The sequence below is a fragment of the Pezoporus wallicus genome, unplaced genomic scaffold, assembly GCF_028554395.1.
Source record: "Pezoporus wallicus isolate ANWC-B61680 ecotype Strahan unplaced genomic scaffold, APGP_CSIRO_Pwel_v1 contig_6155, whole genome shotgun sequence".
Taxonomy (NCBI): domain Eukaryota; kingdom Metazoa; phylum Chordata; class Aves; order Psittaciformes; family Psittacidae; genus Pezoporus; species Pezoporus wallicus.
In genome coordinates, this window is record NW_026637610.1 from 700,405 (window position 1) to 726,341 (window position 25,937).

At 39.5% G+C, this 25,937-nt stretch overlaps 1 protein-coding gene across 1 annotated transcript; it reads right to left on the reverse strand.

Moving 5' to 3' along the window:
• Nucleotides 1–1,523: 1,523 nt before the first annotated feature.
• On the reverse strand, nucleotides 1,524–24,731 carry IL20RB (interleukin 20 receptor subunit beta). Its single transcript, XM_057406654.1, has 8 exons — nucleotides 24,583–24,731; nucleotides 14,597–14,662; nucleotides 9,417–9,554; nucleotides 8,499–8,689; nucleotides 5,536–5,660; nucleotides 2,717–2,867; nucleotides 2,248–2,393; nucleotides 1,524–1,680 (listed from the first exon to the last, which is right to left on the reverse strand). Exons 1-8 carry the CDS (start codon nucleotides 24,729–24,731, stop codon nucleotides 1,555–1,557), a joined length of 1,092 nt encoding a protein of 363 aa, XP_057262637.1. The 3' UTR covers nucleotides 1,524–1,554.
• Nucleotides 24,732–25,937: the final 1,206 nt, after the last annotated feature.

The following is a 25,937-nucleotide window of genomic DNA, read 5'->3' on the forward strand; positions in this document are numbered from 1 at the left end:
AATCCTTATCAGGGCCCACCATCGTATGGGTGTTGGCAACTAGGCATTCCCAGTTAGCTGTCAACCTAAAACCAACTCTGAGTCTTCAATGCTCAGATTTTCACAGATTTTCTCACCCTGCAATTTGCTACATATTGAGCAGTACCAATCTTACTACTTAACGCGTAAGAACTATATCCTAATATTGTCCAGGCAGATGTTAGTGGGACAGGAATAAAACAAACCACTGAATAAAACAAACCACTGGGCTACAATACGGAAGTGTAACTCTAGCCAGGAACCAGGGCGTGGACTGCCTACAGAGAGCAGAGGCATGGGCAGCCCTGGGTCACTTCTACCTCTTTCACGGTGTTTTATTGCCACCTGATGGCTTGATGCAAGATTGCAAGAATGAAACACCGGCATATTGCGAGGAAGGTCTTGCATTTCATTAGATCCAGTGTCAGCTTTAAAAAAAGCTTTTCAGCTCAAAGTCTTTTCATGACCTCCTAACACAAGTCTTCACTTCACAGGTAATAAGTTAATTTTCTTCAAAGTGACAGCCATAATTGCAATATACGCAACAAAAATATTTTATTTGTATTTAAAATGAATTTGTCTTTTAAGGAACAATTTTGTCCCTTAAAAGGACAAGATATCTGGAAGATAATGATGACATCAGGCCTGGAATGGTCACTAATATGGTAATGCTGTGATGCTTGATCCATACATGTGGTGCTCAGTGCTTCCTGGTGCAAAGACATCTGTTGCCCATATGAATTCATGGTTTTGACACCCTGACTAGGTGATCTTGCACCTACATAATATTAGCAGTGCTGCTGGGCTTGCAAAGCTTTGCTCCCCAAAATGGTTTTCAAAGATCCTTCCACCCATCTTTTGAAGTCTGGCTGTTTCTTCTATCTATTGCCACCAAGCACTGGTAAAACCCAGCTGCCCCTCATGGTCTGTCTCTGTGTTTTGTTGGCACCATACATGGTTATCTGCCACAAGCAGCAAATTGTTATGTTGTGTCCAGTCACTGTCAGCATCCTCTTAAATGAGTGTAACCTCAGGTCAGGGCCTGCAGTCCTAAAGCAGTTTCTTTCCAGCTGATTTAACCAAGCTCTTACTGGCTGCTTAATTTCTTTTTAAAATATCAAGGCAAAAATACTGAGGCTGTAGTGGTTTGGAACAAAGGGACTGGTCTCTGCATTCATTGCTCTGGTGAAATCCTGGTGGCAAAGGGTGGTCTCTGCCCTGGAACTATCGATGCGACTGACAGAAGTGAACGTGAGTTAACTCGTATCTGGTTGTGGGCATGGAAATGAAGATAAACTATAGAAGACAGTGGTTGTCACCTGTGACCTTTACTTGCTTTTTATGCAGATGGATGAAGATGCTACACAGAAGGACAGAGCAGGCCACACACTCATATCACTTGGTTTGCAGCAGTTTTTAGGCACAAAGGTTTTAGACACAAATGCTACTTATTGGCACTCTGAGGAAAGTGGCTGGGGTACCATCTGCCGGCTCTGCTTACAAGATCTGTTTCCACAGGATGTTTATTTATGAGATCTAAAGTGTTTCTTGAATCCACAGTTGGAGAACTTCTTCTGAGGGTATCACATGCACCATCAGATCACATTGCTCATCTTCTTCACTGCCACACAGTATCAGCTGGGTTGGGGGTTCTGATACTTTCTGCAAAACAAATGTGTTCGCTCAAACACCTTCAAGACTTCCACTTTTCCCCACAAACTGTTCCTCTCTGCCACAACTGCATGCAGACCCAGTGCTCAGGAACCTGCAGCCACAAAAGCTGCTTCCTTCATTCTCACTTGAACTGGACAGTACATTTCAGCTCCTGCCTCAAACATGCTTCTCCTGAGTGAGAAAAGAGGCTGCTTTTGATTTGTTTCTCCTTACCAAGCTGTTGAGAAGCTCAGTGTTGATAGCAGGGGACATGGAGCAGTGCTGCCAATGACACAGCTGTTTTGTTCAGGGAGCAGCTGGTCAGCAGGGACAGTCCATGCCTCCCAAGCTGCTTCCCCACAAGCATCAGGAGCATCTTCCCTAATCAGGGCTGTAGACCAAAGGCAGTGACAGCCATGCAGCCAGCTCATGTGGGCTGCTTGACCCCTGCAGCTCAGCTCATCATACTGGAATGAGCACGGCACCTTGTGCATGTGTTTACTTTTTCTCCCTGCCTCATGCTCCTGTGAACATCCAACACCCAAAAAAACAATAAAACACAGTAAAAAAAGTTACCAGTGTGTCTGGCAGGACTGCAACAGGGCAGCAGGAATACTGAAGGATTTTGCTTGTTTTCCAGGTAACGAAAGACAGGGTCAAAGCAGCCACGGCAAAGCCAGCAGATATGAGGAGGGCAGTGACCAGCCACATGGATGTGCCACCTAGAAATAACAGAAGCAGCAAAACTTCTGAGAGGCAAACCTTGTGAGGATAAACCACTCAATGCAGTCAGCCTGCACCCTCTGTGGCTGATCTTTCTATCCACCCTGGTGAGATCCTTTGTTGGCACACTCCAGGGAAGGATACCTGCGCCAGTGTAGCGGGTTGCCCTCATGAGTCTTTCTTTTTTCCTTCCCCAAGGAACAAATGGGCAGCACATTTACAAATAAGACAGGAGGTATTGGGTGGAAATAAAAGGAAGAGCTGCTGGGGTGTCCTTGGGCATGACTAAACCAGGGGAATAGGAAAGAAGGGTGGCTGTTACCTTGTGCCCTCACACACTGTATCTGGCTGAAGCTGCTGCTTCTGTTGATCGCCTCAACATATGTCTGAGCTTTTACACAGTAATCAGGTCCTTCCTCCATGGTGTCCAGGTGAACCACAGAGCTGACCTCCTTCACCACCTTCCGCTGCATCTGCCACAAGCCCAGGGGAGAGAGCATCAGAAGACAGGGCAAACACCTAATTGTAAACAGGATTCCTGACATGATGCTAGCCCAGGCTTTACTGGGAGAAGGGGAAGAAATAGCAGGAGGTGTGAGAGAGGGAGAAAAACAGCAAACAAGGAAGCACAGTGGAGTGCAGAATGAGACCACACACATGGTTGAAGGGGATGGAAAAACAGAAATGTGAGCCTAAGAGGTATAATGGTGATGTTGGGTCACAATGCTAGACTATGACCTACTCCCCTGGTGTAAGGACTTGATGACTAAGATCTTGACTGGTCCAAGTTTTTGCTGGGATATGAAAATCACGCCTGTGTTAGTGTGATATGATAGGACTGCCAGAACCATGCTGTGACAGGGGTGTGAGAGCTCTGCTGTAACTCTAGAGCACTGAGAGGGGATGGACTGGGCTTGTGAGGAGCAAGTGAATTTAGTGTGTGCAACTGCAACACACTTCAGCAACCCTTAAACAGCATGTGAACACCAGCACATTATTTTCCTGCAATAAATAGGACTCCATTAACTGCTAGCAAAAAGAAGTCAGTATTTCCAGTCTCCCTAGTCAAGAGAGGACAGGTAACAGTTAACTAGTAGCTCCTAATTCTTGCTGTGTTTCAGATGCAAAACCTGCACTCACAGAAGGCCTGATCAGCCTCCAGCATTACACACACATATGGATACTTCCAACAAACCAGTAGGGCTCTTCTGGTAGGGCAAGTCCTTCTCGCCATCAAAATCTCCCTCTCCACAGAAATGTGATCTTGAGGCCCACTAGTTTGAAAAGGTTTCAAGGATGAAATAATGTCAGTGACTATGTGTGGTCTTTAACCTCTTGCAAAAAAAATAATTAAAAGAGTCCCAGCAGAGAACTGGACATGTAGCAACCAGCAAACCTGGTGCTTGGGACAGTCCAGTAGTTAGAAACTGTTCTGAAGTTTGGAATTAATGTTTAGGTGATTAATATCATACGCTGAAGAAGAGTTAACATTTTGTTAAGCCCGAACACGGTTGATCTTGTTTACTTCAATTTCCGAAAGGTAGTCAAGATCTCCTTCAAAAGCCTGTTAAGCCAACAGCCGTGGGATGAAAAGGCATTGGAGTGCACTAACCAGGCTGCAACGGCCCTGACCAGTCCTGCCTGGCTCCCCCATCTTCACCCTCCTGTCCATGGCCCAGAAGCCCCATTAAACTCAGCCCAGAACCTTCAGTTGCAGTCTGAGCTATGTTGGAGTTGTGCCTGTCATAGAATCGTAGAATGGTTAAGGCTGGAAAGGACCTTAAGATCATCCAGTTCTAACCCCCTTGCCATGGGGAGGGACGCTTCATAGACCAGGTCACCCGAAGCTTTGTCCAACCTGGTTAAATTGTGCCCATGAGAATTTTTCCCCTTCATTTTTACAGTCAGTGAGTGTTCCTTAAATTGATCGTCCCTCATCAGAAACAGGAACTCAGGGTTCAGATTTTCTGGAATAGTCAGCTCTGTGGTAGTCATCCTTGTTAACAACTGCTGGGGAAAAAGGGAATGTGGAGACTTGTATAGGGCTTCTGCACCTTCGACTGTGCAGGTTTACTCCCTAACCACCTTGGTAAAAACAAAAATAGCTGGAAAGGCTTCCACAGGAAGCAACTAAGTGGCCTGGGAGTCCTTGGCCTGGAAGAAGATACAGAATATGAAACTATTCAGAGTGGCAGGGAAAGTGAATAGGGAATAACTGTTCTCTCTCTCTCTGTCCCTAAACCAAGATTAAGACTGCGCAACAGTTAAGCTGAAGAATTCCTGAGTACAGGAAGTTGTATGTGCTAAAAGTTTACATAACTTGAAAACAACAGATAAATTAATGGAACAAAAATTCATCAAGGACTATTAATGATACCATTTCTGGTTCAGGAATTTCCTGGAGCTGTGTCTGTGAAATCTCAGAAAATAACCTGAGCGTAATTACACACAGGCTTTCTCCTTATTAATTTCCTTGGTTATCTCTATTGCCCACTGGCAGAGAGAAAACACTGGGTTTGATGGTCTCATGGTCTTACTTTATACAGCTGCTGAAATTTCTTGCTTTTATGTTCTGAGGTGCTGTGGAAGCACAAGTTCCCAGGAGAAAAAAAAATGTTAATATCTAGTGAAAACAGAAGGACCTGAATGGAACATAAATTGTCACTGCTTCAGTATTACCCAGGTATAAGCAATGCCCTGAGCTAAGCAACTGGCAGCTCACTGTCACAGGCAAGCTGTTTTACAAAAAAAACCCTGAGAAAAATGTTGGCACCTCGGTGTGACATGTTAATCTTGGTCTGAGTAATCCAAATGATGTTTAGAGAAGAAAGTCAGCATAAACACCTTCAGTTCCTGCCTTCTGGTTTCTTTCAATGATTGAGGTCCCTGAAGGAGATTCCTCTTCCCAGAGAAGGAAATGTGGAAAGAAGACACAAGCTTCTCCACAGAGGTAAGACCAATTGTCCTGGGTTCAGCACACTGGTATGTGCAGAGGAATATGGCACACATTGACTCCAGACATGTCCCTCAGCCTCACATAAGGAGTTTGGACTGTCAAAGAGGCCCTGGCAATGTATGCATGCTTTCACTTTAAGTATGTAGGCTCTCTGTTGTTGCCCAAAACCCAAGGATAAAACTCACCCTACTCTCTTGGCCCTTCTTCCAATAGAGAACACAGAACTGAAAGGCTGGCCCCATGTCTTCCAGCTCCACTAATAAATGATAGCCATCGGCTATGACCTTCATCAGAGGTGGGGTCAGGGAAGCTGCCAACACAGAGAGAGCACCATTATCACATTAGAGGCAATCCTTAAAAGTAGTCCTGTTCCCAGCTAGGAGAGGGAAAGAAGCTGCCGCCATGAGCACAGTAGCATTACTCTGAAATAATAGGCAGTTGCTTCAGTGGGGCCAAAGCTTCTCTCTGCTCTGCCTCTCACTGTGACTAGATACACTAGCAGGGTTTGAACAGGGTGACCGTGGCTGGCATTGCAAATGGGAGTTTTGCAACAGCTGAGTTGCACAGAACTTGAAAGCTTCTGAATTTTCTCCAGTAGAGGAAGCATCTGGCCTAAGAGTTCTGTGTGAACAACAGCAGCAGAACCAGCTGGATAACCAGAAGTTAAGACACCAGATCAGGCCAGTTCTGCATTAGCTTAGCACTAATATACAGGGCAGGAGGTGTGAAACCATTGCTTTTTCATGGGAATTTTGGCAGTTATTCAAATGTGAAGGAAAAAGCAGTATGATCCTCTGGCAGTGGAACTCTGTAACTCTGGCAATTCACATGAATGCTGATTTTCTTCTAGTGTCTACATGGTTTTAGATAGACTTGAGGTGATGACCTGATGTGACTAAGTTTTTGTAAATGTATGCAAGTAAATCTGCAGATTATTTGCTTCATGCTTACTTTGATATTCAAAGATTGGTTCAGATTGGGATTCTGCTGTGAAGAGTATTAGTGAAACAATCAGAATCAATCAAGCATGAATGAAACTACACACTGAACATTTGTGAACTGGGAATCAAGGCAGTACAAAGATCATGTCTGCACTACTTATATATGCCATTCTTTACCATTCCATTGTGGCTGAAACTGGTTTTAACTCCCTTGCTTTTAAGAAATGAAGGAGAGCAATGTATAGCCACATACAGAAGAGATGTTCTTAATAGAATTTGCTCTTACATCCAGTGAATTGCCATTAAGACTGAGCAATATGAAAAGATAAAATACAAATATATTCATAATGAGCATGCCGCAAATGGGACACCTGGAAAACTACTTTATACTTTCAAATTGAAAGGTGAGAATCTGCTTAACAATATGTCTCAAAATAAAACAAAGAAAGAAACAAACCAAAAAAGTCTTAACATCATTTGGAGGTTAAAAACAAATATTGGGATAATGTTTTAACAAATGAATATTGCAAGATGCTACTACTAACCAAACAGAAGCATTTAGATTTATTTCTAAGTTGGCACACTGGATACCAACTAACTATTGGAATTTTGATAAATGAAGAGAGACATAACTAAATCGTTTTTTTTTTATGAAGGTCTTTTAAAAGTGTCTTCCATGTGTCACTATAATTTACGTGTATCTACATCTAAGGCTTTGACACTGGAGCTATTTAGACTACAAGTACTATGGGCTGTGCTGATGCCCTTACTGTCTATGAGCTACATACAGAATCAGTGGGCTGTGCTTTGAATTCCTTAGTTCCTCTCAGACGTAATTTCACATTTCCTAAGAGATACAATAGCAGAGGCAAGGAAAAGCGAGCAGTAAAAATGCATAAGGACAAGAACTTACAGTGTTTTCCCTTTCTCCTTTAAATACTTGTCCATAGATGCACATTCATACTACAGCCCATTGCAAGCTGTATCCTCTGAACTTTCACAGCTTAGAGAGAAGATTGTATTGAGGTTTCTTAGACACAAGACTAAGCTGTCAAATACTTCACCATACCATAAGAAAGTTGCTGCTTTTCTTCATTAAGAGGATCAAGGTAAGGAATACCCTTCCCTATAAATGCCTGATGGTGTGGTCCATGGCTCAACTCTATGTCACCAGAGATCTCAGAAAAGGGAAGGAGTTTTCATCTAAAGCACTATCTGGAAAAGACTTCCACACCAAGAGACACGCTTACCAGCTTAGGTGGCACTTCTTATGGCGCTGCTTTGATTAAGTGCTCTGTAAGAGAGAGGACTGCTGACTTATGAAGTAGTATATAATTTCCAACGACTGATGAAGGTTTAAGATCGGGTCAGCTCTGATCTCGGACGGGCAATTTCTTTCCTGGCTAAAACTGATTACTGCTGCCCATCCCAGACTGAGACTTCCACTCCAATAGTGACCTTGACAGGGGTTTTCCACCAGTTTTTATCGCTGCAATCAGTTGACTACACAGCAGAGAACATAGGCAATGATTCCAGAGAAACACTGGAAACAGCATGCTAATTTTAGGCTGCAACATGATCCTTAGGTTGAGCTAGACCTCAAGCTTGCAGGGGTTGGAAGGATATGGACAAAATACCCTGCATTGCTAGGACTGCAGCAATGTTACAGTTTCCTTTTTATTTTCCTCTTCTGAGGTCACTTCATATATCTGACAACATGGGAGGAGGGAATCATGTCTGGAAGGAACTGGGATTTTCAGGACAGCATGAAGCAGATGGAGGGTGACATGGCTGTTTTCTAGAGTAAGTGCTTCCATAGGATCAGGTTCTGGACTCTCAGAAGTGACTAGAAGACATGGATTAGATGGAGCACTGACAGCAACCCTGGTTGATCAGAACCTTTTGAAATCAGAGGCAAGAGTAGCCAACTTGCCAAAAGAAATGTTTTCTTACCTGTCTTAGAAGCCCTGGAGATTCAAGCCCTGTAAATTTGGCCCTGCCTCAGGAGGAACTTATGTCCATGAACACAGTAGGACTGAGAGTGAAATGTCCCAAACCAAAATGAGAGAAACTGAGAAGCAGGATGTGCTTTGTGCATTCACTGGCTTTGTGTGTCATGCACAGTACATAAACATATGCATGAGCAATCCCTCAACACCAGACTGAGAAATTAACACAACGTAGCTATGCCAAACAGCAGGACTCACTTGTGATGCGATTGAAGAAACCTTTCAGGGTGCCCCACTCTGATCTTCTAGTGCCAATGTCTGCCCTTACACGCAGGTTATAGGCCACAGTGGCTGAGATATCCTCTGTGATGTTGCACACCGTGGCTGTGGTGAGTGAACATTCACAGATGGGAATCCAGCTCTCATCTGCATAATCTCGTTCGTACTCCCTGAGGAGAGGAAAAGAAAACAAACAGGCAATAGTCTGGTAGGACAAATATCTGTAACATAGTCAAAGGCTGCTTTCTAGTTCTTTCCAGGTAAAACCAGTACTGGGGTGCATTGGAGCTGGAACACCAGGAGTGTATGAAACCAGTATGGGTGTAGTTTAGATCTTATCTAGACAAAATCTCCCAGAGCCACCTCATTCATGAGTCAAATGGAGCATGATAATGTAGGAGGTGGGGATAGCCAACACAGTGCTGATGCCCCAGATCCTGCCCACTCACTTCACTTGATCATCCCTGGTAAACTAGAATTCCAAAGCTATACTGTAGTACAAGTCATAGCTCAAGATGGATCAGAAACCTCTTAGAATGTGTTAGATGTTTAAAAGATGAACACTTAATAAATCTCCTTTCCTAAATAAACTGTTGCTAATCCTCCTAACTTTTGAATTCTCTGGGCAGAGGCAGTTTTCATATTTGGGCTTAATGCCCAGATATTTTAATATTTGGGCTTAATGCACAGCTTGGATTACTCTAGTATCTATTAACCTGTAAACAGTCTCAGAACTTGAGAAAAAGGACTTTTTTTTCCCCACCTGTAATGAACTAACATCTAGAGCATAAAACTTCTCCTATGTCTAAGAACTGAATAGTGCTCAAGACATCCAAAAAAGCCAAATTTTAAGTCTAAGTAAACAGTGTTCAAAGAACAAAGAACAACAGAAGTTACCCCTGAAACTCAACAGAGTATCTCACAGTTTCTCCCTGGACAATCACAGGACTCCAAGATAAGAAATGTTTCATGTTGGTAGAAAGAATAGAGATATTCTGAGGTGCTGGCAGCAAAGCATCTTCACCTAAAATTCCCAGAAAAAGAAAAAAATAAAAATAAAAAAGATATATGAATGTATATGAATGTACTAGGAAAAAGCTTACAGTACCACAAAACCATGTGGTACTGTATTAGAAATACACACTCTTTATTTCACTACTGTCACTTCGGCATTGGAAAAATTTTTTCAGAGAAGAAATGATAACCAAAGTGCAAATGACAGAACAACTAGGCTTATAGAAAGGCAAAGCACATCTCTTCATTATTTCAGCTTTTCACTGTATCAGTAAAACAAGTCAAGCTTTTATAACGCTGTTCAATTTGATTTAATGAAGTCAAGTAACAGATATTCTATTGCACTCTATAGACTTTTCCAATGTCATGGTTGGAAATGTGTTATTTCTTTCCAGACTTGACTGGACTGGACACTGTAGAAGATCTTAGCTCTTGTACAGCTTTTTTCATGTTGCAGGATTGTAATAATCTAACTGCTTGTAGGCTGTAATCAGAGTACCTCTTTGATTTATTTAATGGACTATAAATGAAATCATTACATTATGATGAGATTGGCAAAGCATATGGGATGGTACCTACAGTGTAGGTCATTTTATTCTATGGCATCTTGATGTAATATCCTTAACGGTGTTTGGACCAGCTCACAGAAGGTAGGAATCCCAATGAGCGTGCCCTGCACTACACTGTGAGAACAGACTTATCTCTATTCTGCTACTTTCCAGTCACAAGTAAAGTATGTTCTCTCTGTTCAGCAGGGAATGGCTCCCAGGGAACCATTGGAAGGGAGGAATGGAAGGAGCAGTTTCAACCAGCGCTGTGCAGCAGTGGTCATTTTGACACTTCCCCAGAAACAAGGTAACCATTCCATGACAATACAAGGATTATTTCCTAATTATTTTTAAATGACATCTATTTCATTTAACAAAGCCTATCTTTCATTAGTTTTTAACTGCCATTAAAAGAAGGTGTCTTCTTTTAAACTGTGCTTACAAAGTTAACCAGTTAATGTCAGTTGTTCTACTCAGGATCAAAACCAGGTTGACAAGTCCATGAGCAACATTTTCATGGTGGTTATTTTAGAGCATAAGAACATTGGTGTTCTTTCTGCTTTTAGAATATTCCCTGTGTTTATATCTTTATAAAATCAGTAATGCCAGCTCTTTACGATTCTTTGGCATGTTACATGGATCTGTTAACACAATGCTTAGCTATTCTTTAAACTAAACGTCAGCTATCTCTAGGATGTGGAGCTTTCCTTCTTGCAATTTAGATAGCGGAAGAATCACTGGCTGCCATACCAGCACTTCTGGCTTGTTGGGGTCCATACTAGTTTCAAGACACTTTTTGTCTTTATTGACCTTCACTCTGCAGCTTAACTACCCATTTGGTCTCTAGTATTCTCTATGCTTCCCAACATTTAGATTGTTTGCCATCACTTTTTCTTGTATGCTTTGGGATACTCAAGTGTGTGACTTACGTAACGGACTTCAGTTATGTGATCAGACACTGTTTTTTCCACGACTTAGCACACACAATGATCATGTCTGAACAGGGCTGAGCTGTGCTGGAGTGTTTCAGAATATTTTCTCTATTTCAGAATATCTGTCTCTATGAAAAAAAGTTCATTGATTTAGCTTTCCGTTTGGTATTAATAGATTCAGGATAAGCACAAATTCTGCTACTTGTAAGAACTCTTCTCCATGAAAAATAAGATAAATAAAAACCTAATACTCATCTATGCTATCTACAGAGCATATTTCTTGATTTTTACAGGGCCACATATCTACTGTGGCAAAGCCAGATCACACAGCAGCTATTGGAGTGTTTGCACTTCAGTATGGGAAAGCAAAGTCTCCAGCACTACAGGTGAGATGGTGGTGGTGAGGTATAGTGTTATGGATGTATAATTCACGTGAAGGGTACACTAATTTGAACATCTGCCTTCAGATGAAGGGAAATGTTATCTCTACAGAACCCTTCATAATTAAAGAATACAGAAGCAGGTATCTGTATGGGCATAAGTAGACATATACCTGCATGTGTGTGCAGCTGTTACATGTAAAAAGTATAAGATTTTGTGCTCATAAGGTTAAATAATTAAATGACAAATTAAATGACAAATACACTAAAGTGAAACGTGCAATTCAGCTTTAGTATGTCTTACTTGATTGTTTGTATAAGAACGTTTGTAACTGCATAACCATGCCCTACTCCAAATACAGTGGGCAGCCCTCAGGAGTAAATCATAAAGATGTAAAGCTAAAACTTGAGATCTTTTCATCCAGCACACAAATTAAATGGGGTTACTGAGCAATAAAAGCAATGATGCACTTCCTTGCACTCTGCCTGGGACCCAAACCCATACTGAAAGCTGTAGTTTGGAAAAGAGTTTTATGCTCTTCCAAAATGCTGTTGATCTAGACACAGCATATCCTATGTTGTAGCCAAACAAATTACATTCGTCATTTCTCCAATCTGTCTGTTGCAAAAGCCCACAAGGCAATTGTAAGCAAACGTGTTTAACACAGGGAGAAAAGACAATTTGAGGTTATATAAACAGGGAAAGCACAGAGTATAAACAGTGAAGGATGCTTCCTAGTATTGAAATACTCCATTATCTGTGGTCTATACATTTTGAAAGGAGAAGAAATAATATACAAAGTGCAGGAGACAAATGGACAGAGAGAGCAGGCAGGACCCAGAAGGCTGTTAGCCCAGGGCTGTGTGCAACTTCCATTTGATTTTGGATTCACAAGCAATATGTAAATGCCTCACAGGAAAAGCCAAGCTCATCTTTCAAGTCAAGGTACTGACTCTTCCCCTAACATCTCCAGTCTTGCCAAAGAAAAGACATGTCCAGATTTTCTCTGTAAATAGCATTTCTGCCTCCCAATCTATCAGGAGTATACTACATTTTGTTTGCTACACTAAGAATGGATTTCAATTTAGACTGGTGATGACTTCTTGTTTAATATTTTTCCCCTTTGTGTTAAACTTACAGAATCTAAAATTAAAAAAAAAAAAAATTAAAATTCATTATCAAGTCCAATACATTTGTCTGATATACTTTTCAGTTAAAAATGCCTTAAATAAACCCTGATAAAATTCCATTGCTCTGGGACAGATTCTTATGCCCTTCTTTTTCTGTGAATATAGAATGCAATAATATTTCATCTCTACTACTCCATCATTTTTTGCTGTTAGTTTACTGTTCACTACTATCACCACTACTTATGGTTCAATGTCAGTAAACACTGCAAAATATTAAGAAAATTACCTCTTTATTCTCCTTTCAGGGGCTAAACAAACACAAGAAGTAACTCCAGAATCAGCACTGCATAGTGTTCAGAGGCGCTTTACAACACCTGTGGTTTTTCTGGCATGCCCCTTAAAATTTTATACATAGGGCTGAGAAATCCTTCCTTACTGTAGTGCTAATAAGCATTAGCTTTTAACTTCCAAGCATTTAATCTCCTTTTCCAAATCTGGAGGACAACAATGTCACCAGCTTCTTGTATCATCAAGCGTGGTCTGCCTCTGTATATGAGGAAACTTCAGTGAACGAGAATCTGAAAAGGGAATTCTGAACTCTAAATATTGGTGATGAGAAAAAAATGTCTGTAACACCCCATGAAGCTAAAGAAATTTCTATGCAAGCTGAGTGGTGAAAATGAAAGCATTTTAGACAACAACAATAAATCATGCCAAACAATATCTTTGGATGTACCTCTAACCTGACAACTCCAGGAACATCCCCTCTCTCACATCCCAATTGCACAAACTGACTGCAAACAGTCAGTATGTACCCCCTTGCCTGTTTTTCTTCCCATCACATGGGATACAAAGCCTGGACTCCCAGGCTTAGACACGAACATGCCGTCTCCTGACCTGTCGCAACCTCTGCGCAATCACAGGGGCAGGTTTAGACATAAACATTCAGTCAACATGTTCTTTGCTCAACAAGCAGACTACGACACAAACTTTCATATTTCAGGTCAAGGCCAAAAGAATGGGGGACACAGTGTAAGTTATCTCATCTTTTTCTCCTACTGTCTGTCACAGTGTAGAAGACAAAATTGCATGAGTAAGCAGCTGAGCCAGGCTGGCAGTCACTACGTACAGAGGCAACATGGCTCCTGTGCAGAAACATCACACAGCTAGCCAGGTCTTAAAGAAAAACACAATAAAAAAAAAAACTAAACTTCTTTAAAGAACGGCAGCCCTGATTTGGGAGCTTCTAAAAAGCATTTGTCATAATCATCTGTATTCCACAGAAGAAACTGAGAGCATAAGCAACCTGATGCTGAGTCAGTGGTTTCAATACCCAGCAACAAGGAACTATAACTAATGATGTTTTGTTGTGTTTTGTTGGCCAAGAAAGCTTTAAAACTATTTTTGTTTTTCTGAGGCAGAGAACAGAATGGAGCAAGACACAACCTTAATTCAGAAGCTAAGATGGCACATCTAGAAAGAAAGACAGAACTGAGCAAAATCCAGGCACACTGCCCAGTCACGTTTGTTTTCTAGAGGACTGACCATCATAAAGACACTGAAGTATAGTCAGGAGATCCAAGGTCGAACTCCTTTCAGGAGGTGGGTTTGGAGCTTAGCATTTAGTTGGAGAAGCAGAACACAAATTGCACAGCCTCCTTTCAGGGTAAAGAGACCTTCAATGAACATTTTTGAGCTATTAGCACTTTATACCCTTCCTCTCTGACCCTACATCTACTCCACAGGTGGCGCATCCCCCATGCTCAAACTGATAAGCATTAAGAGGACTTGAAAGTTCAGCTTCTCACAGAACAGCAAAAAAGCAGACAAAACTACAATATTACGAATATCCTTCAAACTGAGACTCCCCTTTAGATTTCAGAATTGACTTGCAGAATGCAGAATTTGTGTATTGCCTTTTTCATTTGCTTATTCTAGTATTAACTTTAGAGAAAGAATTAAAATTCAGTACCTGACCTCATACTATTTGACTTCAGTTTTGTAGCAGTATGTTTAACAAAAGGACAGCCCCTTCATCTTAAGTCAACAGAAGATATTTTAGCCATTTACCTGTGAAATTTGATGCAATCAGAGTGCAGAGGAAGAAGCAGATGAGATTTAGTAACATTTTGCTCAGACTTGTCGGATTCTCCCACAGTCATAGCCTGTTGTGCAGATCAGGTAGCCCGGGAGCCCCATCTGAGCCAGCCATGATGCCAGCAAAGTGGAGACTCCAGGGGAGTATTGCAAACACCGCTTTTCTGCCTGTCTGCACCAGTGTCAAAGACATACCTATGTTGTTTGCAAGGGCGTAGTTACAGGGAGTTCCCGGGTAATCTGGTGCCAACATTTCTTGACAAGTCTGTGCAACTGCCGAACTAGATGGCATAACTTTCTTTCACATTGTTGGCAATTATAGGTAGACAAAGACATTGTAAGGAGGAAATAGTATTCAGCGGCTATTTCCATGTAATTTATATAGCTCTAAGTGCTCATTTTTTCTGCTCAGCCCCAAAACTAGGAACCAGGAAAGTTCCCCTCTCTTACTAAGGCATGCCTGTAGCCACAGACCTTGTATGGAGGACTGCATGCCCCTGGGCTGGCAGAAGGGAGTTGCGTGCTCCAATTTGTTTTCAAATAACACTTTTCGTGGCAGTTATGTTGGGTGTATACTGAGGAAGACATTCTGTTTTCAGGTCTGATTTAATGCAGACACATGTATCCAAAAGTTATCCATCTTCCAAGGTCCATGGCTCTCCATTTTGCCTCTTGAGCAAAGGCAGGCTCTTCAGCTGGACGCAGCCCTGAGACCTTTTTAGAAACCCAAACTGCCAGCTGGTTCCCACGCTGCAGCAGCAGCAAGCTTTGTGTTTGTGAAGCTGGCTTCTTCAGAGGCCAAGGGAGACATGTTCTTCTATGTTATGCAAAAAGCTATTTAAATTAAATGAAATTCTGACCATACAGATAATGGAGGAAATAATACCAAATCCTACCAAATGTTTTCAGCTCTGTTGAAAGTGAGTATTAAAACCTCTCCTCTAAAGCCTCTTATTCTGTCTTACAATTTGTCACTTTAGAAAGGGCTTTTGTGTCTTAAAAATATTTCCTTTCTGATACCTTTTAATAGCAAATACATGGCTGATGTTTTCAGTAGTGAACTAAAGGGATCTGTCAAAACATGTGTAGCTTGTATTTTCCGAGGAAAGGATCTTTTATTTATTCATGAAAGAATAAAATCAGTATTCAGTTAATTACAGGTCTCCAGGTTCTCAGAAATGCAGGAACAGCACAAGCGACTGCACCCCAAAGTTTTTCCTTCCCTCCATCCTTTCCCTTCCTTTTAATTTCTTCCTTCCTTTGCTTTCTTTGCCCTCACTTCCCTTTCTCAACTTTTCTGTTCTTTCTGTCCTTTTTCTTTCCATCTGTCCTTGAAATCCCTTCTTCCATTCCTCCCTGCCTTCCTTCCATCCTTCCTTTTCTTTCTTCCCTCCATCTTTGTGACACACGCTCCTGTATGTTTCCCAAACGTACATATTTTCCTTCCATGCTAGAAAGATGTTCTCTGAAAGTATTTAATGGGTTTCAGGTAAACTTTTATCTTCTTGTTTTTCATTTTCCCAATCTACTACTATTTCTATCAAATGTTCATGAACTCAAAGGTGGGTATTGTTGTGAAATGTATGCAGTGTCCAAGAGGGAAATATGGATGTGTTTAACAGTATTAGCAGTAAGATACAATGCCTTTGCTGGGAGGGAAAATGAGTATTTGCAGAAGAAAGGCAAAATTTAATTATCAGATGAAAAAAATCTGTTCTTTTGTTGTACCAAGATGTAAATAAGACAATCATAAGTTTTGAAATATTCAATTCAGCCTGGGTAGTGTACCTGTTTTTTCACTGCTGAATATCTTGTGGTGCCATAAACATGTGGATTTATATACTCTGATTAAAAATTCAGACATGAGTTGACAGGTATCTCAAAACCCACATGATCTAGTGAATTATGCCTCATACCTTTCACTTTATTACTGGAAGAGATGCACAGAAAAGTTTGCATTCAGTTTGTAGGAAATTTATTGGGATTAGGTACACGGCTAGTTTTCCTTTCCGAAGCCTTCTTGCTGTCTGTGAGCCAGGCAATCTCCTTTCCAAAGGTGAGGAAAATGAATATGGCCCCATATCACAGTTTATTAGTTATGAGCAATAGAAGTGGTAAAGTAAGTCTGCCATAATAATGATTGCATCTGCCCTGAGTTAACAGCAAGACTCTAAAATGAGAACTGCAATAGTATCATACTGTGTTTCATTCCTTGATTATAGACACCTAAAGGACAACAAAAACATAGAAATGGATTGTGGGGCATCTAAAGAAAACTTGAGGTAGAAGGTAAGCTACTGCATTTACAGGAATAAGTTTTGCAAAACAAGAAGCTTGGGATAGAAGTGATTATTCAGATTACAGCTACAATAGTAAAACAGTGACAATATACCTTCAGAGATTTTCCCTTTATTTGAAATACTATATAGAAATACTTGGCTTGAAAGAAATAAAAGTACTTACTCAATTTTACCGTTTTGCCTTCAGAATTTTATCAGTTTTACAAGAAATTTTGAACTTGAAACAAATGTTTTGATTACTTTTCCTTCACAATTATGCTTACAAGAACATTTCTGTGAAATATTTTTATGCTATTAAACATATGCATTTCCAAAGATAAAAGATAAACATCTGTCTGACCAACTGTTCTTTTTCACTTGCAGATCTGGGATCTTGAATAAGCAGCCTGATTTTTCATCACACAGCAAAGCAGTGAAGTTAGTTAAAACAATGACTTAAGGAGACAAACAAAAACACTGAGAACCATTAAAACTTCACAGCTCAGTAGAAGTCAGCTACGGCTGAAACAATAAGAAATAACAGGTAATTTCCAAGAGTTGCCTACTTTGAAGGTATTTTGAGTCATTTCTGCTCATACAAATCAATGCAAAATGTTGTAATATTGTTTGGATGGCCAGTTTAGCCCAGTTTAGCATCAGTATCACAATCACTGGCTCAGGAGATATGTATCTATCTGTTACATCAAATTTGACTCATATAATTTTGCAGACACTCAAAATCTACATCCAGAAAAGAGACTGTACAGGCTGTTAGAAGACAGCCACCAGCTTGACCTTGCCAGAAGATCCTGGACAGAAAAGAAACAGGTAGAATGTGTAAAAAGTTGAGCTTTCGGCATGCTTGATACAAATGAAGACTCCTAAAATAAATTGGCTTCAACACTGAAGTGAAGATCAACAAAAGAAAACCAAAGACATACTCAGAAACTCTGGAATTTGCCATAGAGTTTTAACAATTTTTGTAACAGCTCATGAGGAAAAAAAAGCTGCCGATACCAGGAAAAGGACAAATTGACTGCCCTAGGGCCTATGAGTATAGCTCTGTTTCTAAAACATTTGGTTGAACAGGGCAATTCTAAAGTAGGTGATGACATTTGCCAGACATGTCTGGAACAATCATCAGTATTTAAAACACAGGAAATCAGCAGTAATGCAAAAGGTAAGGAAAACAGTTCAATTATTTGCTAGTATTCTGAAGAAAAAAAATAAAAAATGCTCAGAACCCAGAAAGATATTTACAAACATAAGGCTTGCTGCTGGGTATGTCAACATATCCTAAGCAAATACCCAATTTACAAGGATATCAAAGCAAAACCTGATTGGCATGTTTACACCCTTGGCAAATCACAGCAAGTATAGCTGTGAGGCTAGCGACTATTTGTAACATTTGCTAGGTGAGCATAAATCACAGAATGCGTTAAGAAACTTGAGAAAAACCAAGTGTGCTGAGGAAGAATTTGTTACACTAATTCTTGTGTAACACTAGGAGTTAGTGAAGGAAAATATATAGGAAATAGGAATTTACTGAGAAATGGATTTGAAATGTGCACTGCTAGAACTTAAGAAGGAATATCAAGAAATACCTGCTAAGAATACTTGCTTAGGTTTCCTATATATATAAAGGCACAGTTGGTATCTTATAAATTATTTCTGAGGGAAATCTTTTTAAAAATGTGCATCAGGTCAAACAAGAAGTTGACAAGACTGTTTTCAGTGATGAATGATCCTGCATCTGGGGACAGACTTCTGGGACCATCGCCAATGTGATAGCCAAGAATAGTGTTCCAGAAAAAGATAAAGAGGGATAGATTGTATATGACTTGCAGCCTCAGGCAAACCTTTTCTGTATCTAAAGCAACAATATTGGAGACCTGTTTGCTTTGCTTGGCTTTTTTTGAATGAGATGCAAACAGTAAAAAGGCATAGTAGCAAAACATGAACTGGAGGGCCTTGTTAAGACTTGAAATAAAGTAAGTTTAAGAGAAAACCAGATGAACATGTTCTTCCAGAATGCCTTCTGGGTTTGTTGAGACACAAAACTGAAAACTCAAGTTGCTGCAATGTAAGGAGGTAGAGTGGTCTGCCTAGAAACCCATTCTCTTATACAGAACAGGTTGTACTAACCCGGTGGAGTGTATCATTGATACTGCAGGATACAAGATTAAGTAGCATTCTCACCACTTACCAGCAGAAAAGAGAGAAGAGAAAACGTGTGAGGAAATGCATGAAGAACTTAGTCCTAGAACATAGATTTAGGTAAAAAGTACATAACTACATTGGTTCTCATGTGAACTATAGAAAATTATTTGAAATTTATTTATGGCTGTTACCGCATACTGCAAATGAGCAATATATTCTGGAAGCCATACGCAATTCAATTTGGGTTCTTCACATGTGGTTATTTGCAAGGAAAATAGGTTGAATGAACAGAAAAGAGAAGACCCAGATGGCAATTTGAAAAGAAAGCTTTTGGTCATATTTGAAAAACAAGTGGACAGGGTTTTATGTTAACTACCTATCACAGCCTCTTATTGGATTTCCTGGTAGATATTAAAACACTTGAATAATTTTGTGATAAGGTTAAGCTGCCTATATCTGTGCTAGAAGCTAAATAAATGTGAATAGTTTAGAAAAGTAGCTTATCTGGACCCAATTACTGAGAAAGAAATTCCCTCTGATTAGGAGAAGACCTGAATCCTTGCAAAACTGACCAATACGTTTATAGACTGGCTTCTGTAGACTTCTGCAGGACTTTGTTATTGCAGAACATTCATTTAAGCATTTACAAGCATTGCAAAACCATTACAAGGGATAGGAGGAAGAGGAAACCCATACTTTGCGAAGCAGTGTGTGGCTACCATTCTCAGGCTTGGAAACATTTTTAGCAACTGCTCTTAACTCCACCTTCCTCATAATTTCAAAATCAGTTTCTTATTGGAGATGTGACTGCAATGCTGTTGAAAAGTAAGCTAAGGGTTAGCTGACCAGGTTGTGAATACAGTAATTCTGATCCTACGACTGTTTTATTGGGCAAGGCAAAGCTCAGCATGGACTACCAGAGCCAAGCATAAATAAGCTACTGAGTTTCCTGCTGCTGGTAAGTAAGCTACATTGGTCTGGCTGAATCAAGTGTCTCCACACTGCACTTCAGTGGCTTTTCAACTACCGCTGTTGTTTACGAGTTGGGAACAAGGCTGACAGAATAAATTACAAGAGAGAGAAGTGCTATATTAAAACACAATTTTAAGTTCTTCAAAGAGAAATTATAACACTACCTGAAAGAAAGTCCTGGCTGTAGTTAAATCTAGAAAACATTCTCAAAGCTCTTTATAGAGGAGAAGTTTGATCAGGACAGACAATACATCCCTGAAATAGCCCTTTAAATTTAGGAGTCTTGAAGGATAACTTTAGTACATGGTTAGAAAAGCTGCAGTGCTGTGCTTTCAGAGCTGCTTGAGCATACAGGTAATACGAAGCTTTCTCCAAACTGGGACAAATACTGCCTTAAGTGGGAAATCAAGGAATTAAATGCTCAGTGAAATGAGCGGACTGAGGAAGAGGTAGTCATGTCCTGCTTTCCTATAATTAGTCAAATAGCAAAACTATCTGATTTATCCGTCCAACTCTCTCCCAAGATCCTCATCTCTGTCAATGCTTCCAATTGGGTAGGTTTTAATTTATTCCTTCCATTTAATAGCTGTGTAGAACAGACAAGATGAGTACAAGAGCTGCTGCTGTGGAACTCAAAATGACGGTAGCTGAATGTCTGACTTTGTCCTTTGGTCTTTCAGCAAACATTTTCTTTGTGAGTATTAGAGACACAGTATGGGACGCAGGATGGACTCTCAGGAGTTTACTCGTCAGTAGTTACGTGAATCCTGTCATCAGGATGAGCTAAATAGTTCTGTTTAAATACAGTGCCAAAGCTCTGAATGTCATTTTTGTATTCATACGGTCGTTATCAAACCCCTGATCTCCATTGTTAATATATGGCATCCCTGAAATCAGAGTGAAACAAAACAACACAATCACTCATATTTATTTAATGCTTGCAATCCCAAAGGAGCTCATAAGCTTAAATTCACATGCAATGGTCTACTAACCCTTTGCTGAAGCTGTTTCTATATGTGTAGTGAAGTCTAGTTGGCATCTAACAATATATAGTAATGTGCACACAAGTATGTATGAGGGATTGAAACTTCTGGTAGACACTGAATTTGGACAGGCTGTAACTTCCATAAAGAAATGAGGAATAGTGTGTAGGTTCAAGAATGTACTTTGATGTTCTGGTATTAATGCATTAGGCTGCATGTGTTCAGTGTTGGTCATTTCTTCTGTTGGTGCTCTGCAGAAGTTTTCCTAAAACCTTCATCAGAAAGAACCTATGCTTATTTTAAAATAAAATAACTTCAAACTATTGTACTGGATATTAAACCTGGTTGTTCACTCTGTGATGGTAGACCATGGCTTGGAATATGTAGCAGAGTAAGTGATGCCTTATATTCCTAAGCCTGTGGGTCTAAGGTCAAGAATGGAGATGGTTGTGGTGTTATAGCATGCCAGCTAGAAGCGCTTTAGCTCTGATCCTCTTCCAGTTTAGTTTGCCAAGTTCTGCAGACATAGCTTAAAATTGTATCAGTAGGGGTACAGACATCTGGAAAAAGAGGCAACTCTATGAAGTGAAGCAGGAAGCAGGGACTTTGAAGGAGCAAGTACCTCTTCCTCAAGGTTCAAAGCAAAACCACAAATGAATGATCTGAGCTTAATACCAGAATGCTGGTATGACCAATAGAAAAATTAAGAGAAATAATGGTTCTATCTACTCCTTGCAAGTTGTTTTGGACAATGCACTGCTTTGGTTTAATTCCCAAACAAGTTGGAATTTATTTAATTTTTCTTAAGTGTCTTATTATGATATGGGGAAGAGCTGACTTCCAAGGAAGACCCTCAAAACAAATCTATGTTGTCAAAAAAGCCTGTGGTAATCTATTGGAGAAAATAGCTTTTTACTCCTTTACAAATACTATATTAATATATACATTAATACTATATAATGTATATATTATATATTATAGAATTTACAAATACTACAAAAAAGCACAGTGATAGAAGGAAGGGGAAGTTAACTGTGAATCACAGGGAAGATGACAGTGTATGTTACATGTTGCTGGGGTCAAAAAGACAATAAAGGGCCAACAGGATTTAGGAATTGCTTCAATGGCCACTAAATGTCACTGTTGTTCCACAAAAGGCCGTAGGAATCTTATTATGTCAAAGATGACTTCTGGATGAAACCTATCCCCAACTAATTAGCTAAGAAAAAAATATTAATTTTGAAAAAGCAGACACTATTTTAACCCTGCCCACAAGATTAAAGAAGAAAGGAACCAAGGAGCCTTTTTTTTTTTTTTTTCCCCCTCATAACCCATTGATTTCTGGTATGTTATCTGAAATTATAAATAGAGGAAACCTAGTACATAAACTTTTTTCTTCCAAAATTCAGTCCAAAAGAAGCAAAATAAGACACATTTTTATAAGAAAAAAATGGTAGAATGGATTATGGAAAGCTCTAAAAGATATATCCAGCAATTCACTGCCAAAAGGTAATCTGGGTGTACTGACTTTGGGAACAAGCTTAATGTATATTCTAGAGAGGATTAATATTTTCCTTTTTGAGGAAAGTATCTCTGAGTTGGATGAATGTTTAAATAATTCAAACTGATCCAAGAGACCCAAGCACAGGTAACAAGAATCTTGCAAGACACAGAGCTACAATTAACATGGTTAATAATGAGATGTTTTTGAGAGTTTTGCTTTGTATATAGCAGTTACATTTTTTTAATAATACCATCCTAGATTTTCCAGAAGTAAGAAAATAAGGAAAGAGAGTGTAGGCTGAAAGAAACGTAATCTAGAAGGATTTTGAGAAAAACTGAGTTAATAGAAAAGAAGCAGACATTCTTTGAAATATTTATGCAGGTGTAGGAGCCAAATTATAGTATTAAAAACCCCATAGAGTTCAAAATATATATGTAAGCACTCAGCTAAGGGACAATTCTTATCCTAAATCATGTTTCTTTTCTTACTCATCTCTTTTTAATTTAAAAAGTCTCCAAAGCCATCTCTGTATGGCCTCAGTAACTGCCTGTAGAAGTTTGTAAGATCATCCATACTGAATAGTCTGGGCAGATGCAGGAGTTTGCATACGGATGTCTGATTCTCACCGTTCGTCAGTTTATGAGACACCATCCGTATTTGGCCTGATGGTCAGATATTGGCAGAAGAATATGGAAGTAAACTCAGAATATACTTCTCACTCAGCCTGCCATTGGGACTAAGGATGAGAATATAAGAATTTTTAAAGAGAATCCCGTTTATGTTGAAGGTGTCTTCAAGAATTAAGAGAAAAAAGATGTCTCATAGCATATCTGTGACCAGTGAAAATAATCCATCTGATATTCAAAAATTGTATTCTGGACAGGTTAAATGCAAGCCCATTAATTCTACCAAATCAGCTCAGAATTACATTTCCTACTTCAGCCCAATACATAGATTCATATGTTTCTCTTCTGATCATCATAGGGTGTTTAGATCATGAAGTGCTTCACTTATAAGAATTTCTATTCCATAACATGGTAATACTTGTTGCTCAAAAAATACTGGCTTGGAGTCTCTGCTGTTGCTGTTTATCGACTTCAGTCACAACAGTTCCCAAAGTTCCTGGAAGGCCATTTTGCTCTACACTGTGTGAAGTTTGAGAAGAACTTCAGAAGGATTCTCTGACCTGTGCTTAACATTAATAGCTTGGACAAAGCTCTCTGCCATGTGGTAATGCCTGAGGTTCAGCCCACGTATTTGATACCTCTTGTTCTTGACTGTACACAGGAGGTGAACTTCTCACTTAGCTATACAGGTACAGGTCCGCCACCATCTGCTGACATCTGTCTGCAGTCCTGACTTACAGCGAGGCACTGCGCATTAAATAAGTGAGTACAGAAGTGAAAAAGGAAGGGTAAGAGATACAAGGTGCCTATAGGGATAAGGAGACTTAGCCTCTTTTAAAACTATGCTACAAGCACATGCTTTGGAAACAGCTAATGTGCCATTAGTATAAACTTCATGATTTCTTAATACTTCACATGAGCATAAGGAATTGAATGAGCACCAGCAATATATACTAAATTATTATCTTCAAGTTAGCAGCACTGACCTTAATAAGATTTAAAATACAGTTCTGTCTCATGCTTCTGTTCAAGAAACCTGCCGATTTTCTTAACATTCGCATGGAAGAGAAGTTAAAGCAACCATAACTTTGAGGAAAGCCTGAATTTCTAAGGAAGGGCCAAAGTGTCAGTTTTCACAGATCATTGATCTATTTCAAAATAGCCTTAGCCACTTTGAATCATTAATGAAAGGATCACATTTTTTTTCTCTGAAGGTACAGGAAACAGTGCTGGCACAGAAAAATGTTTCAATATTCTCTCAATAAATTTAAAATAGATACCTCTTAAAGTTTTGTATTTCTGGTCATCTTATGCTTAGCATATATCAGAAGTTCTGAACTATCGCCTTTGATTGTGCCACACCTCTTTCCTATGGTTCAGAATGGGAAGAACTGGGAGGGGTTGCTTCAGCTTTTGTCCCAACAGAAGGTCTTTTACATGTGGCAGATTCTCATCTCAAATAATAATTCCATTGCATTCAATCGTCCAAAAGCGAAGTCTCTTCTCATCTTTACTGTGCTGAATGACAGAAGCAGCAGCTGGTTCTGTGAAACTCCAATTTGGAGATGTGGAACTGAAACCGCCATAGTATTTTACGTCCCTTTTAAAGTTAGGTTAATAATACGGATTTAAAAAAAATTATCCTGCTAATTATGAATAAGTATCTGTAGACTATACTGATGTATGATCAGAATTTACATCTTTCTGAGGAAAGGCCTCATGACATCTAAGTGAACCTGCTAAGGAAAAAAAATATAATTTCAGTAATATTTCTTTATCATCAAGTTCATTGATTTAAGGACTTGGAGAAACTGGAGACCTAAACTGCTTTTACTTGAAAAATTTCTGTTTGTAGCTAAAGATGACTAAAGCGCCTGTACTTCTAGAAATACAATAACACAAACCAAAATGTATCTTCCAGCGTCTTCCACTGTAATCTATTATCTAATGCCTTCATGCACACTACATCATGGGAGCCATGCTCTTTGATGACTACTGACTTTTATAAATTATTCATATGTCTTTTTATATCACGTACTGTGGCATCAGCCAGGGACAAACAAATATTACAAACATGGCACCAACAAAAAAGAACACATAATCAGTCTCTAAAAATTCTTTACATTTTGCCAAGTTCTGCAGATTGCTGTAGAATACTAACCACCATTGCATCCCTTGAGTTTGAAGGTCCACTTCTATAAAAAATGTGTTGCTAAATATTATTTAGCAGACCACTTTATACTTTACTAGATGTGATTGATTTCTGTTGAACATGGGTTGTTTTTTTTTTATAATACTGGATCTTTTAATTCTTATGAACACTTTAATTCTTTTGTTATTGATGAATAACAGACACTCTGAAACACAGGTGAAACAGCAAAGCACACAAAAACTTGAATCAAAGTTATCCATACGTGCTGATGTCATTACAACCACATTTTCATTAGGGTGAATGAACTAAGAGAAAGAGAAATGTGAATTTGTGTATGTTGTGAAAAAGTACTCCAGTCTGCTGATACTTAGTACAGATTCCATTTTGTACGTCTTTCATCAGAAGGATGGCCACTCAAGCATCCTTGATTCTCTACTGTGTTTTCATTCCTGGTCTACATGTTAGAACCTAAATATCAGAAATGTTCATTAAAGCTGCAAAGATTTAGCAGGTTAGAACTATCTTGAATTTTGAAGAGATGGTCTAAAAATACAATAAAATGAAGCAGGGGCGAGTACAAGGTAAAAGGCACTATTATTTGCACAGCTAGAAGAAGAAAAAAATTGATTACAACTCCCCA